The sequence below is a fragment of the Giraffa tippelskirchi genome, chromosome 12, assembly GCF_054371585.1.
Source record: "Giraffa tippelskirchi isolate mGirTip1 chromosome 12, T2T-mGirTip1v1.2.pri, whole genome shotgun sequence".
NCBI lineage: Eukaryota > Metazoa > Chordata > Mammalia > Artiodactyla > Giraffidae > Giraffa > Giraffa tippelskirchi.
In genome coordinates, this window is record NC_137286.1 from 35,656,947 (window position 1) to 35,673,205 (window position 16,259).

At 39.2% G+C, this 16,259-nt stretch overlaps 1 protein-coding gene across 30 annotated transcripts in view; it reads left to right on the top strand.

Moving 5' to 3' along the window:
- The window catches only part of SCAPER (S-phase cyclin A associated protein in the ER), a 407,833-nt gene that overhangs the window by 253,788 nt on the left and 137,786 nt on the right, over positions 1–16,259 (top strand). For all 30 annotated transcript variants that reach the window (XM_081549564.1, XM_081549573.1, XM_081549582.1 and 27 more), the window contains one exon: positions 8,008–8,123. In XM_081549564.1, coding sequence (XP_081405690.1) covers positions 8,008–8,123 — 116 coding nt within the window. The remainder of the gene's footprint in view (positions 1–8,007; positions 8,124–16,259) is intronic.

Consider the following 16,259-nt stretch of genomic DNA (forward strand, 5'->3'; position numbering starts at 1 on the left):
TAGAAGGAGTCTCAGTTCATTATGCTTGCTTCTTTTAAGCTGACAATAACCAGTGAAAATCGTAGTTGAGTAGAGATGATGTCCTTTAAGTGTTAGGAAACTTTTCCATATGGGAAAGCAACCATGAAAAAATTCACCCCAGAATCTTTTTGTTTCTATTAATTGGGCTGCTAAGTTCTGAACTTGTGGACTGCCAAAACCTACTTGTATTGTCTCTAAACAGGTCTTAAGGTACCACCAGATGCTCCAAACAAATCTAGCCTATCCTGCTAATGAACATGAAAACAGTTTTCCCCATCTGCTGCCTCTGTCTAAAAGGCTAGGAAGGCCTTCCTCTCTGATCACAAAGAACGTAATTACTGTCTATAGAGAAGTCAAGTACAAAGGCCACCAGCCTTTGCAGGCCACCAAAGATTAACAGCTGCCTCTCCTTTAATTGGGAGAGGTAATAACAGTTACTCTAGTCAATAATTGAATGGATTCCTAGGCCATGTAATTCAGATTGAAGCTGTCCTTTTTTGTTGGCCTTTAGCTAAGCTGGGTTATTAGAATGGAGCCTGTAAGCCTATTAGTCAGTTGTCAGTCTCACAGTGGGAGGGAGCAAAGGAAGGCAGAGCTATTAAGGTGTTATGTCAGGTATTGAATACACAAGTAAAGCCACAGGTTTCCACTTTAGAGGCATTTTTTTTTTCTTGCTCAAATCAGAACGATGAAGTTCTTTATGAAAGTTCTGATTTCATAATTTCTATCTGAATGCAGAGTATTTGGAAAAGAGATGGCAAAAAAAAAGAAAAATACCTAGTTCACCTTTCTAGATGAGATGTTTGCGATCAGTTAACAGACTTTGCTTGGTGTCTCTAGTATGTGCATCCTGAGTTTGACCCCGACTGAGAACGCAGAGGGAGGAGAGCTTAGGCTTCATGTAGCGCATGAACACAGAAAACTCTGGGATAACATCAAATGTGAGAAGGGCCATGAGAGAAATACAAAGACAAAAACCTTTGACTTTAGTTGAGGGGACTTGGGAAAATGTTACGAATGATTTGATCTGCGTCTTAAAGGATTGAGAGATTGCTGTTTGAACATTACAAGCTGAGAAGGGGACAGGATGGATAGAGAGAATTTGCTGTTGTTCAGTCACTCAGTCGTGTGTGACTCTTTGTGACCCCCGTGGACTGCAGCATGCCAGGCTTCCCTATCTTTCACTGTCTCTCAGAGTTTGCTCAAACTCACGTCCATTGAGTCGGTGATGCCATCCAACCATCTCGTCCCCATTTTTAGTATATCTGCTTTTTTCTAGACACTGAGAGGCATAGGAACAAGTATATAACTGTGTATTTGAGGAGCATCCAGCCTCATTGTGGCATCCAGGAATATAAAGAGAGCAGTGTATAGGAAGTACCACGTGATTGGCACAAGGAGCTGATGTGGTGGGAATGGAGAGGAAGAGGAAGGCTCTCTGCGTCCTTTAGTCTACCTGAATTATTGTGTGAAAGTAATCTTCATTTTTCATTTGCATAGAGTGTTTAACACCATATGCTTAAGAAGATGTTTTACCCCCTTGGTTTTAACATTTGGGGAAGTCATCATTGAGCCAGTGTGCTTTTTCCCTTTCTGTCATAGGCTATCAGAGAATTGCCTCGTCTGCCTTATGTACAGAGAGAGGGAGAGCTGTTCATTTGCACTGCGTTAGGCAGTGAGATCCACTGGGAGATGTTCCTCCTTGTTGTGCTCACAGGCCCCTATGTTGTGTTAAACTGTCATATCTCACAGGACATTTTTGCTGTTTGAGAGAAGGCTTTCTGTTTATTCATCCTTTTGTTCAGCTACTCACCCATCAAGAATTTACCATTTGTTTTCTATGCCAGCACTGGGGCTGCAGAGATAAGTCAGCTGCCACTCTTGAGCTTGCAAAAAGAGAAATGGAGCCCTGGGAAGAGCAGAGATGGTGGCATGAATAGGAGTTGGTGTGGGGCATGAGGGAGAAGTTAGGACACTGACCATTATTTCCGTTTAGCCATGCTCTGTGGAAGAGAATCCAAAGTGGCTTGTTAGATCTGTAATCCAAAAGTGTATATAACCAGAACTGCCCTTGACTCTGGGGAGAAACTTGTGAGAATTTTTTTTTTTCCACAGTTGGTTTTGCTTTTTTGCTTTATTTCCTTGAAAAGTTGCAAATGACAAATTAGAACTTCAATTTTCAATACTACTTTAGTAAAAAATTTGGCTTTCAGTGTCCTTTATGTTCCTGAAATCAGCTTATTTTTTCCTGCTTAATGTCTATTAGAGCCCATGTGTTAAGTTTTTCAAGAGGTCACATCCATGTTGTTGGCATTGCATGAAAGGCTTTGAGTTTATTTTGTTTTGTTTTTAAGGCATAGATGTGTACATTAAGATGGTCTGCTTTCCCTCAGTCCTTTCCCCCCTCACTTTTGCAGTGCTGACCCAGTTCCCTCCCGTTGTGGAAAGGTCTACAAGAACAGCGGCAGTGCTGTTTTGTTTCTCTGTGGACAGATTGCATCGATTGGTGCATCTGCTTGGCTTAAAGTATGACATACTTTGTTTGTAAGTTGAGAAGTATCAAACTATAGAGGCTTTATATTGAAACAGAGTATGAGTGGAGAATGTATTTCCTTAACGGCTATTGAGGAGTCTCAAAGTGAGCATGTCTTTCAGTCTTGAAAACCTGAATTTCATTGTTTGGTCATTTCCATCCTGGTGAAAAACTACTCCATTTGGCTACATGCAATAACAGGAATGGGAATTTTATCCTGGGCTCATACTAGAGCAATTGACTGCCTGTGTTTTCACAGTTAAAATTGTGTTAAAATACCTTTGTGAGTCTTCTTTTTCACAACTGTCATTCAGCAACCACTGATAAGGCATTTGCTGAGTACACCCTCCTCTGCTAAGTGCTGGGGATGTGATGATAAAACAGACATAATCCCCAACTGCAAGAAGCTCTAAGTTTAGTGGGATACAAAGAAGAAAAGCTAGAGGATCATCCCTTTTGAGAAGAATGGTATACCCCAAAGCACAGAGGTGTGGAAGAGCATGGGCCATATGGGGAATTCGGTTGAGAGAGAGGCAGGAGCATGGCAAGGAAGATTCTGAAGACCTGTGCAAAAGAATTTGGGCCTCATTCAGTACACGGTGAGGAAGAAATCATTCACATGTTCTACCCCCAGAGTAGTGTGATCACGTTTACTCTTGATAATGTTATCTTCATTGCATATAAAGGCATCCAGAGCAGGACTACTCAAAAGGGAGTCCATAGGCTATTGTCGCTAGAACATGGTGAGATAAGTTTACAAATCAAGAGGAATTTCATGACTTTCATCCAATATTTTAAAATGTGGGCTCAAATTTAGTATATTCCCTCATTTGTATAATATTTCACAAAAGTATTGGTCACAATGGAGTGAAAATCTTAAAACCAAAGAAACAAAACATCTGACTTGTGTTAGAGGGTTTGGGAAACACAGCCCTAGAGAATGGGGCTGCTGTGAGCCTGGATCCAGAGATGCTAATTAGGAGGCTGCTGCAGGGCCTCCAGCAAGAGACCAGGAGAGCCTGAACTGACATGGTAAGAGCAGGCGTGGACAGAAGCGGCAAGAGTGAAGAGCTGTAACAGGAGAGGAGTATTCGGAACTTGAGCCTGAATCACTGTGAAAGCTGGGGAAGAGTCTAGAAAGGCAGATGTTCTTTTAAGAGTCTACTGAAAGTTGGCCTCTTGCTCTGTGGGTTTTTTTTAAGAATTACTTACTTATTTATGTATTGGCTGTGGTGGGCCTTTATTGCTGCACATGGGCTTTCTCTAGTTGTGGAGAGCGTGGGCTACTCTCTAGTTGCGGTGCACGAGCTTCTCATTGTGGTGGGCTCTCTTGTTGTGGAGCACGGGTTCTAGGGCACAAGGGCTTCAGTAGTTGTGACTCGCGGGCTCCAGAGTGCCGGTTCAGTAGTTGTGGCAACGGGCTTAGTTGTTCTGCAGCATGTGGGGTCTTCCCAGACAAGGAATAGAACCTGTGTCCCTTGCATTGCAAGGCAAATTCTTAACCACTGGACCACCAGGGAAGCATTATTATCAGCTCTTCCATCCCTGTTTTACAGTGATGTTTCCCTTACTTTTAATGTGGTTATTTTTTAAATATTATTAAATATTTTATCTATAATTCCTGCTTGAGTATAGAAGAAAGGAGACGAATGTACGTGTTTACTTCCCCCTTATAACTCAGAGTCCCTCTGCCATTTTCCCCAGGCTTCCAATGCTGCCCTAGGCTGCCCAGGCTACCCTAGGCCTGGCTCTGATAAACTGCTTGTAGGATAACTTATCACTACCTATTTAAATGTTTGTATGTACTATATGATCTCCTTTATATGACATTCTACAGTAGAGAAAGATAACCTATGGTACCATTAATCAAATCAGTGGTTGCTTCAAGGAGTAAGGATTGACTGTGAAAAGGGCATGAGGGAAATCTCTAGGGTAATAGAAACGTTCAGAACTTGATAAGCACTCATCAAATTTAATTGAATGATATCCTTATGATCTGAGCCCTCACCCTATTGTAAAGTGATCTTCAAAATTAAAAAAAAAAAAAACAAAACAGTAAACAAAAGGTGTTCAACCTCATTATTATTAGGGAAAGACAAACAAAAACCTCACTCAAATGCCAATATACACCCATTGAAATGACTAAAGGATTTAAAAAAAAAAACTGGTAAAGCCAAGTTTTGATGTGAATTTAGAATAACTGAAATCATCACTGCACTGCAGTGTGTACAGGAATTGTTCTGAATATTTTAGAAAGTTGTTGAGCCATAACTGATAACACTGGACCTGTGTATGCACTGTGACCCAGTAGTTCCACCCTTAAGCATATACTCAACACAACTACATGTCACATGTGCCCAGACACGTGTACAGAAATGTTGAAAGCAGCATTGTCCAGAGTTTCAAAGTGGAAACAACCCAAATGTCAATCAACAGTGAAACACTGAAACATTTAAATAAGTTGAGGTATATAATTAGATAAGGGAATACTATACAGCAAGGAATATGAACTAAATACTGCTACAGGCAATAAAACTGAATTTAGCGGGGTGGGGGGAGAATAATAGAGCAACATTATTAGAGAAATGCACACCAAAACTTCAATGAGGTATCACCTCATACCAGTCAGAATGGTCACCATCAAAAAAATCGACAAACACATACTGGAAAGGATATGGGAAAAAGGGAACCCTACTGCACTGTTGGAAGAAATGTAAATTGGTGCAGCCAATATGGAGAATAGTATGGAGATTCCTTAACAAGCTAGGAATAAAACTACCAAATAACCCAGAAATCCCACTACTGGGCATATACCCTGAGAAAGCCAGAATTCAAAAAGTCACATGTACCCCAGTATTCATTGCCGCAGGGCAGGAATAGAGATGCAGACATAGAGAACAAACTTGTGCTCTGTTCACATAAATCATGGGGGAATGAGCCTGGGACAAACTGAGAGAATAGTGTGGACATATATACACTATCGGAGAAGGCAATGGCACCCTACTCCAGTACTCTTGCCTGGAAAATCCCATGGACGGAAGAGCCTGGTAGGCTACAGTCCATGTGGTCACTAAGAGTCGGATACGACTGAGTGACTTCACTTTCACTTTTCCCTTTCATGCACTGGAGAAGGAAATGGCAACCCACTCCGCTATTCTTGCCTGGAGAATCCCAGGGATGGCGGAGCCTGGTGGGCTGCCATCTGTGGGGTTGCACAGAGTCGGACACGACTGAAGCGACTTAGCAGCAGCATATACACTATCTTGTGTAAAATAGCTAGCTAGTGGGAACCTGCTACCTAGCACAGGAGCTCAGCTCGGTTCTCTGTGATGACCTAGAGGGATGGAATAGGGGCTGTGTGGGAGGGAGGATCAAGAGGAAGGATATATAGCTGATTCACTATGTAGTACTGCAGAAACTAACAACATCGTTAAGCAGTTACACTCCAATTAAAAAAAAAAAAGTCAAGCAAGAAAAGTTAAATATTGTAGAATATTTGGAGTGTGAGTCTTTTTTTATAGAACTGAATAGGAGACAAAAGGACTGAGTAGGATGGGTATCAGGGATAATATGCCATGTTTTAGAGCTTTATTTTTTAATTTTGTAATTGTTACACGGTGTGTTCAATTTGCCATATAGTTATGATATAGCTATATGGTTATGATTAGTGCAGTTTGTGTATGTGACGTACTAATACAAAATTATTACTATTTTCTATTTGTATTGACATCCCAGCATAAGAAGAAAGAACGGTCACAGCATTATGGTTTTAAGTAAATTACTGAGCACCTAGTTTTTCAGTTTTCTGATTGTTCTATTTCAAGGAAACATTTTTTCATTAATAACATAAGTTTTTAATTGTTAGTCTTAAAAATTAACATTAAAGTCTTATCTGGGACTTATAAGTGATTATCTGGGATTCATGATGAACTTCTTATAGTCTTATATTGTATTTTATTGTGTACCAAGAAGGAATAAATAAATGATTAAGATATTGTACTGTCAAACTCCAGACATGTTCTGGAACCAATCATTGCTAGTCCACATAAAGCAGGCAGAGCATTTTGCTTTGAGTATCAGAAGAATCAGGCCAACATGTTTGGCAGAGCTTGTGAATAACTCATATCTCTCTGCCAAGTACCCCCTGCCACCTCCCCCTGCCAAAAGTCCCTCAGTATTTCAAAGACATTTCAAGGCTTGATAACTGTGAGAATACTATTAAAACAAATGCAAGGTGTAATAGAGACGTTGAATATTAGTTTGCTAGGACTGCCATGACTAAGTACCACAGACTGGGTGGCTTAAATATAATAGAAGAACTTTCTTTCCTCGCAGTTCTGGAGGCTGAAGTCCAAGGTCAAGGTGTTGGCAGGTTTGGTTTTTCCTGAGGCCTCTCTCCTTGGTTTGTAAAACATACCTTCTTGCTGTGTCCTCACACAGCCTTTTTCTTTGTGTGTCCCTGGTGTCTCTTCTTCTCTGATAAGTTCACCAGTCGTACTGGGTTACCGCCCCATCCTACCAGCCTCATTTTAATTTAAATCACCTCTTTGAATTTCTTATCCTCTAACACAGTTACATCCTGAGGTCCTCCGGGTTGGGACTTCAACGTTAGAACTCAGCAGAGGGTGGGGACACAATTCAGCCCACAGCAGGTTGCCATCCTATTTTTCACATATTTGACACAGTGATTCTGCGTATGTTTAAAAACTCTTGCCTTCTTCGTGCCAGAGGAAGGCAAAGAACTTAGATATCCTTTCCACAAGAACTGTATATAATTCAGAAGTTGTCTAGAAAAAAAATCATAGGTTGAGTTCTAAAATGGTTACGTAATATTCTCCCTAAAATAGCTGAAGTGGCTTTAAAAAAAAAGAAAAGGATGCAACTAACTGCTTAGGTATTACATTATCTTGTATTACTAAAGAGAAAAGTTCTAGCAAAGGAAATCTTTGTGGAAGTCAATTTATCTTGTTAGGTGGTAATTAACCAAAAAGATCCAATTTTTTAAAATATTGTTAAAAAGTTATCTATAAAATGATTTTTTCCCATGCTTGGAGTGCTTCATCCCTTTCGCTTTCCTTTTGCCTGTCTCAAAACCTCAACTTTCCCAGAAAAGCCTGCGCTGACCCTTTCCCCAATATAGAGTTGGTTTCCCCACTGTTCTCATAGCACATCTTTCCTTCTTCTTCAGAGTACTTGTTATAGTGGAAATTGCTGTACGTATTTGATTAATGTTGGTCTCATCCACTAAATTTTAAGCTTCACAGGGGACAGCAACCATGATCTTTTTTGTTCACCACTTTTGACCTGTAATTCCTAGCACTGAGTAAGCATTCAATAAGTGTTTATAGAATAATTGAACCAACAGAATATTTCATGCCACAACTAACTATTTCATTTGGTTATAATTTTATGTCTGGGAAGTTGGGCTAATTTCTCTTTGTATTTCTATTTAGAATGTAGCAGATCAGATTGCATTTCAAGCCGCTGGTGGATTAACAGCCCTTGAACACATTCTTCAAGTCGTGGTCCCAGTCACAAATGTGAACACTGTTTCACGAATTCCTCCTAAGTAAGTATAGTTTTTTAATCTGTCTTTCACGTTTCATTTGTGAGTCATTTCTGCCTATGGTTTCCATATGGGAGAACCACAAGAAAATTGTATGTGTGTGCAGGTTTGAATAGCAAGAGCTTACACTCCCCATTAGGGAGAAAAACAGAGGTGCTTGACTTCACTTGCAAAACTCAAATTGAGCCTAAAAAGCCTTATGAAGGAAATTCCTTTGGTCTGTGACCTTTCCTAACCCCAAATCAAGAAGACCTGATGAACTTGTGAGAAGTTCTAACCACTTAACAAAATTTGAACAGAAATGAATACTAATAAGAGAAAACTAACTTTTGTATTGCATACCAAAAAAAGGTAAGTAAGTACATTAACAAAGGACTGAGCTGTGAAATTTGAAAAAGTCCCTAACATACAGGAAGAGCAGTCTGGGGCCAAGACTGCCCTAGTCTAGAGTCCCAGCCAAATGGTTGGGAACTGAACTGTCATTTGGTCTTTAACTATAAATTGCTCTATCCTAAGGATCATGTACCCCCTTTAGACACAAGATCTACTTTCTTATTATTTTAAGTTACCCTCTGGTCCCTGGCCACCTAGGATGTAGTAGCAGACAGCATTATTTCAGAAATATTGTATCCCTGAGTTGTAACATGCAAACTTTTTGGATATTTTGTGGAGACATTTGTAGAATTTAAATAAAAAGTTTTGGTAAAAGTTCACGTATGTCACTGAGAAACTTTTAAATATTTAATTAGCTCAACTAAAGTGAGTGCTTCATTTGTCCGCTGGATACAACAGGAAAAAAAAAATTCCTTGAGTATGTTATCTTTTTTTTCTGAGAGACATTTGGTAAATTAGAAATAGCACCAGCTTTGAAGTCAAACCAATCTGGGTTCCAGTTTTACCTCTGTCAGTTACTAGCTGGGAAAATTGGGACAAGTGCCTTAATCTTATTGCATCTGTTTCTTCATTTGGTCAAACAGGGGTAATCATTTTCACCTCACAGCATGGGGATCAACTGAAGTGATAATGTACGTGAGAGTTCTTTGTAAACCTTAAAAATGAAAGTGAAAGTCGCTCAGTCTCTCCAACTCTTTGTGAGCCAGTAGCCGCCAGGCTTCTTTGTCCATGGAATTCTCCAGGCCAGAATACTAGAGTGAGCAGCCATTCCTTCTCCATGTGATCTTCACAACCCAGGGATCGAACCCAGGGATCGAACCCAGGTCTCCCACACTGCAGGCAGATTCTTTACCATCTGAGCCACCAGGGAAGCTTGTAAACCTTAAAGTGTTTTATAAATGGTAGGTGACAGTTTTTAAAATAGCGGTCTTGCCTGGTTTAAGACAGTGTTATTAATTTGATGTGAGATATTTCTGTGTACACACTTTGACACTGAGTTAGTTTGGGTTCTTTTACTTTACTGACAAAGTAGAGATGAATGAAAGAAGGTATAAGTACCCTGTAAATCAGAATATCTTTCTTTGGAGCAGAAAACTCTCCCATAGGGTACTTATAGCATACATATAGATGTTCTGTCCCAAAAGAGTTGCTATTCCCTATCATAGTGGACTTTGTTGACAGTGTGTTACTTGACATGTTGTCATCACTCACTGTATGTTGATTGGCAGGGAGAGAAGAAGGAAAGAATCAAACACAATGTTTGAGATAAGAAAGGAAATGGTATTTGATTCTTTGGGACAGTGCTTTTCATAACTGTTAATTCATATTGTTCATCTTAAATGCACTTGGCAGCATTTGTTTTCTTTCTTTTTTGTTTTATTGTTGTTGTTTTCTATGTTTTTTGGTAGGCTTCAACATGTGTGATGCTGAGATCCCTTGATGGTAACCTAGATTAAATGCCTGTCCCCAAAAGCTGCCTTTGTCGTTGTGGCAAAGGGCATGTTCTGGTGCTTATCTATGCCTCTCATTTAGAGAACAGAAGAGGTTTTTTCCACACGCCCTAAAAAGACCTAACCAAGAATTAGCGCACATGCTTTGGAAAGGAGCCATGGAACCCTGCGAGTCCAGATCAGTGCTTCTCTGATGGCCACCAGCTACCGAAGTGCCAGGACCGAGAGTTTGTTTCTTCCTCTCATCTTAGGCTAATAGATTTGTATTTTCAACCAGGTACAGCTTACTGAGTGAGGCCAGCTTAAAAGGCAGTGGGCATCTAGCACTGACTCTAAGATTTTCCTGTCCTTAGCACAGCTCAAGATCATGACTCTACTTTCTAACCTAGCCTCCCTTCTTAGGGCGAACAGATTAAGGCTAAGAGTATTATGCTACTTAATTGGAGACAGGAAAAAGAAATATCACAATTTTGTTAGATTTGAATGTAGCCTCAAAGCATGCTGTTGGGCATCAGTCAGTGATTTAATTTGAAAAGTATTCCTTTTCATATTCCTTCTAGCAGCTCTCTGGCCTTGGGACTTGCATAGTTGCTGGGTATTCCCTTTACTCTCAACTTGCCCACATCCCCCTTCTATCCCTCTTGAGCTCCCAGCCCTCAACATCATGAGCTTTCTGCCACCTTATTAGCACATCTCGTTTTCTGCCTCCTGTGGCATTCCATGGCTCTTACCTAGAGCAACTGTTGTTGGTTTTGTTTTCACTATCCTGCATTAGTTCATTTTTCTCAGTGATAAACAGAAGAGGCTTTGAGAAAGTTCAATCACTGTCTAGTAACATTTATCCTGTGGACCATCTCGACAGTTCCCACGTGGACCCCCTATGACTGCAAACCCAGTGTTTCACTCCTCCTGCAGCCCAGAGCTCTGTAAGTGGATAACGGAACTCCCTGATCCTCTTTCCTCACCATTTTGCCCATCTCCCTTTTTACTCCACATAGTACCTCAGCAGTTGTCCTGTAATTATTGTTAGGTAACTCCCTCTGAGTGAATATTTTGCTTTCAGCAGATTTTTTAAATGTGAAACTGAAGATTCTACCCACTTCTGAAAATTTTAATTTTTGAAATCTTTCTGAATCTTCACTGTGTTGCTTTTCTCTTTTAGAACCAGAGAAAGCTCATAAACCTGCTTGGATCCTTTTCAAATTATTGATTAAGTCCCATTTGTTTATTTTTGTTTTTATTTGCATTACTCTAGGAGATGGATCCAAAAAGATACTTCTGCAATATATGTCAAAGAGTGTTCTGCCTATATTTTCCTCTAGGAATTTTATATTATCCAGTCTTACATTTAAGTCTTTAATCCATTTTGAGTTTATTTTTGTGTATGGTGTTAAGAGAATGTTCTAATTTCATTATTTTACATGTAGCCGTCCAGTTTTCCCAGTACCAGTTATTGAAGAGACTGTCTTTTCTTCATTAGATATTCTTGTCTCTTTTCTCATAGATTAATTGATCTTAGGTGCATGGGTTTGTTTCTGGGCTTTCTGTCCTGTTCCATTGATCTGTATTTCTGTCTCTGTGCCAGTACCATACTGTTTTGATTAGTGTGAAACTTTGTAGTATCGTCTGAAGTCAAGGAGCCTGATTCCTCCAGCTCTGTTTTTCTTTCTCAAGATTGCTTTGACTATTCAGAACCTTTTGTGTTTCCATACAGATTTAAAAATTTTTCTTCTAGTTCTGTGAAAAATGCCATTGGTAATTTGATAGGGATTGCATTGAATCTGTATTTTGCCTTGAGTACTATAGTCATTTTAACAATATTTGGTCTTCCAATCTAAGAACATGGTATATCTTTCCATTTGTTTGTGTCATCTTCAGATGCTTTCATCTGCATCTTACAGTTGTCTCGGCTTTTGCTTCCTTTGCTAGGTTTATTCCTAGATATTTTATTCTTTTTGATGCGCTGGTAAATGGAATTATTTTTTTAATTCTTCTTTCTGATCTTTCATTGTTAGTGTATAGAAATACAACAGATTTTTATATATTAATTTTGTATTCTGCAACTTTACCAAATTCATTGATGAGTTCTAGTAGTTTTCTGGTGGCATCTTTAGGATTTTCTACATATCATATCATGTCATATGCAGACACTGACAGTTTTATTTTTCTCTTCCAGTGTGGATTTTTATATTTCTTTTTCCTCTCTGGTTGCTGTGGCTAGAACTTCCAAAACTATGTTGAATAAAAGTAGTGAGAGTGAGCCTCCTTGTCTTGTCTGATCTTAGAGGAAATGCTTTCAGCTTTTCACCATCGAGTGTGATGTTAGCTGTGTGTTTGTCATGTACAATGGAATATTCAGTTCCATTCAGTCGCTCAGTTGTATCCGAATCTTTGCGACTCCACGGACGCCAGGCTTACCTGTCCATCACCAACTCCTGGAGCCTACTTAAACTCATGTCCATCGCATCGGTGATGCCATCCAACCATTTCATCCTCTGTCGTCCCCTTCTCCTCCCGCCCTCAATCTTTCTCAGCATCAGGGTCTTTTCCAATGAGTCGGTTCTTCGCATCAGGTGGCCAAAGTATTGGAGTTTCAGCTTCAGCATCAGTCCTTCCAATGACTATTCAGGACTGATTTCCTTTAGGATAGACTGGTTGGATCTCCTTACAGTCCAAGGGACCCTCAAGAGTCTTCTCTGACACCACAGTTCAAAAGCATCAATTCTTCGGCACTCAGCTTTCATTATAGTCCAACTCTCACATCCATACATTACTAGAAAAACCATAGCTTTGACTAGACGGACCTTTGTTGGCAAAGTAATGCTTCTGCTTTTTAATATGCTGTCTAGGCTGGTCATGAATTTCATGGCTTGCTTCTTTTAATTTCATGGCTTGCTCCTTGGAAGAAAAGCAGTGACCAATCTAGACAGCATATTAAAAAGCAGAGACATTGGTTTACCAACAAAGGTCTGTCTAGTCAAAGCTATGGTTTTTCCAGGAGTCATGTATGGATGTGAGAGTTGGACTATATAAAGAAAGCTGAGCGCCAAAGAATTGATGCTTTTGAACTGTGGTGTTGGAGAAGACTTTTGAGGGTCCCTTGTACTGTAAAGAGATCCAGCCAGTCCATCTGAAAGGAAATCAGTCCTGAATATTCATTGGAAGGACTGATGCTGAAGCTGAAACTCCAATACTTTGGCCACCTGATGCGAAGAACCGACTCATTGGAAAAGACCCTGATGCTGGGGAAAATTGAAGGTGGGAGGAGAAGGGAACGACAGAGGATGAGATGGTTGGATGGCATCACCGACTTGATGGACATGAGTTTGAGTAGGCTCCAGGAATTGGTGATGGACAGGGAAGCCTGGTGTACTGCAGTTCATGGGGTCACAGAGTCTGACACAACTGAGTTACTGAACTGAACTGAATATTCCATAAAAAAGAAAGCAGTAATGCCATTTGCAACAACATGGATGAACTTAGAGATTATCCTATTAAGTGGACTAAGTCAGACAGTTCTCATATTATATCACTTACATGTGAAATCCAAGATAAAAAAGATACAAATGCACTTATTTACAAAACAGAAATAGGCCCACAGACATAGAAAACAGACGGTTCCCAAAGGGGGAAAGAGTAGGGGAGGGATAAACTAGGAGATTGGGATTAGCATGTACACACTAGTTTATATCAAATATATATCCATCAGGGACCTACTGTGTAGCACAGGGAACTATACTCAGTATTTCATTATAACCTATAAGGGAAAAGAATCTGAAAAAGAAGATACATAGAGAGATTTATAGAGATGCAGATATATAAATAAAACTACATCACTATACTGTACACCTGAAACTAACACGACATTGTTATATTTAAGTTATACACACACACACATACACCCACACACACACATATTATTTAAAGGAATTGGCCAGGATGTGGTATTCTTAAATCTACCTTTTTAACAAATGTGCTCCAATAAAATTGCTTTCATTGCCAAGAAAGATCACCCTGAAACAAGGCAATTTTCATTTCATGTTGTATCTACTTTTGGAATGACTCATGTTATTCTTCTTCCTAATTTTAATTGGAGAAAACAAATACAGAATAATGAATGACATATTCTAAGCTTTTCTTTGGTTTAAGCTAATAACAGTTGTTAACATAGCTCTTTTTTAAATAGAAGTATAGTTTATTTACAGTGTTGTGTTAATTTCTGCTGTACACCAAAGTGATTCTGTTATATATATATATATATATATATATACACATTCTTTTGTATATTATTTTTCATTATGGTTTTATCACAAGATATTGACTGTAGTTCCCTGTGCTATTAGGACTCTGTCATTTATCCATTCTATATATACTAATTTTTCTCTTAACATAGCCCTTAATATTTGGAAACAAATGGAAATTTGTCATTTTCTTTGGGTATAAAGAATGCCCCATATTATGTAAATAAGAAGATGGATCTGCTGTGACTAAGGTTGTGGCCTAAACTTTATGTTGCGTATTTGTAGTATATTTACATAGTGGCAGTGATAATAGAAGTGAGAGTTGATACTTACAGCATTCCACATCTCCAGGCCCAAATGTTGTTGTTTGGTCACTAAGTTGTGTCCAACTCTTTGTGACCCCATGGACTGCAGCACACCAGTCTTCGCTGTCCTTCACTATCTCCTTGAGCTTGCTCAAACTCATGTCCATTGAGTCAGTGATGCCATCCAATCGTCTCATCCTCTGTGGCCCTCTTCTTCTGCCTTCAGTCTTTCCCAGCATCAGGGTCTTTTTCAATGAGTCGGCTCTTCACATCAGGTGGCCAAAGTATTGGAGCTTCAGTATCAGACCCTTTTCAAACAGCAGTAAATGTTCATATTTCACGAAGAAGCCAGCAGATCTTTTGGGCCACCAAAAATCATCACTGTGCTGTCTTTCCTAGGTTGCCTTTTACTTGCTGGAATTCTTAGTCCTTGACAGATAGTCATGGACAATAAAGGGGCCAAATAGTTAAGTTATTCTACTTAACTTTTCTAGTCTCCAAGCTACTCTGGGTTGTCCTACTGCAGAACTAATTAGCCCCTGTTTCTTCTCCATCAACCTTGCTTCTCTTCCTCCATTGTTCCTCTGGACAGAATTTTTATATGGAAATAGTCTTATCAATGAAGCATTGCATGGTATAATGAAGAATAGACAGACTCTGGAGTCAGATCTGAGCTTAAGTCTCTGCTTTTTACTTAGTAGCTATGGTATCATGGGTCAAATTGTTATAACAGAGCCTTAATTAAATGGTAATACTACTATGCAGGTTAAGACTTGTTAGCTGCTGAAAGTACACGTGTTTATTAAGTGCCCTGCACAAAGAAAGCACTTAGTTAATATCAATGGGTTGGATTTCTTTTCTTTTTCTTTTCTTTTTACAGATGTTATTGTTTTGACTACATGTTACCCTACTTAACTACTGAGCTTTAAATCCCTGTGTCTGTGTCACATTGGGTTCTAAGAATCTATGATCTATCCATTTTACTTGGGCGTTTGTTTTTTCCACCCTAAGTCCAGACTTCATCCTGGTTAATTTTGGCCCAGCCTGTCAAGATTCTTTTTGGATCCTGATTTGGCCACTTACTTAGTTTTTTTTTTTCTTTAACACTGTGTCACATCTGAAGCTGATGTGTAAAAAATATGTATCTTTATCTAAATCATTGAAGAAATATCAAACAGGCTAGAGAGTAGTCCAGTTTAGCCCTGTATTAATGTTCCCAGGTATTCCTCTTGTTGTGTTATCTTTTCCTCAAAGGGGCTGTAATTCCTTGGGATCAGAGACCATAGTAAATGCATCATTTGTCAATCATATGATGTCTTAATAAGTATCATTTCCATATATGAATGAATTCCTTTTCTGAGACATGGAAGTAAAGCAGTAAAAGAACACACTACATCAAATACTTGACTCTGTGGACTTAAAATATGATTACATCTCAGCCCTAGATGAATAAGGGCCTGATTTAGACCAGTCTGTTAGCTAGACTTAAGGCAGTATTTTTTTATTCCATCTTTAAATTTCTGTGAATCTTATATCTGTAACTGCTTTACTTAGAAGGTCAAAGGGAATGCTAGAACTGTATTCTTGGTTTTTGTCCTTATCACAGTTTTAAAATCAGAGCACCCCCATTTTAATCTATGGTGAAAAATAAATTCTTCCCACTGCTGTGGCCTTTATAAAGTATACCCATCTATCCATGTCAAACAAATTAATTAGGTTCCCTTTTTTCTTATTTAGAGTACATACATT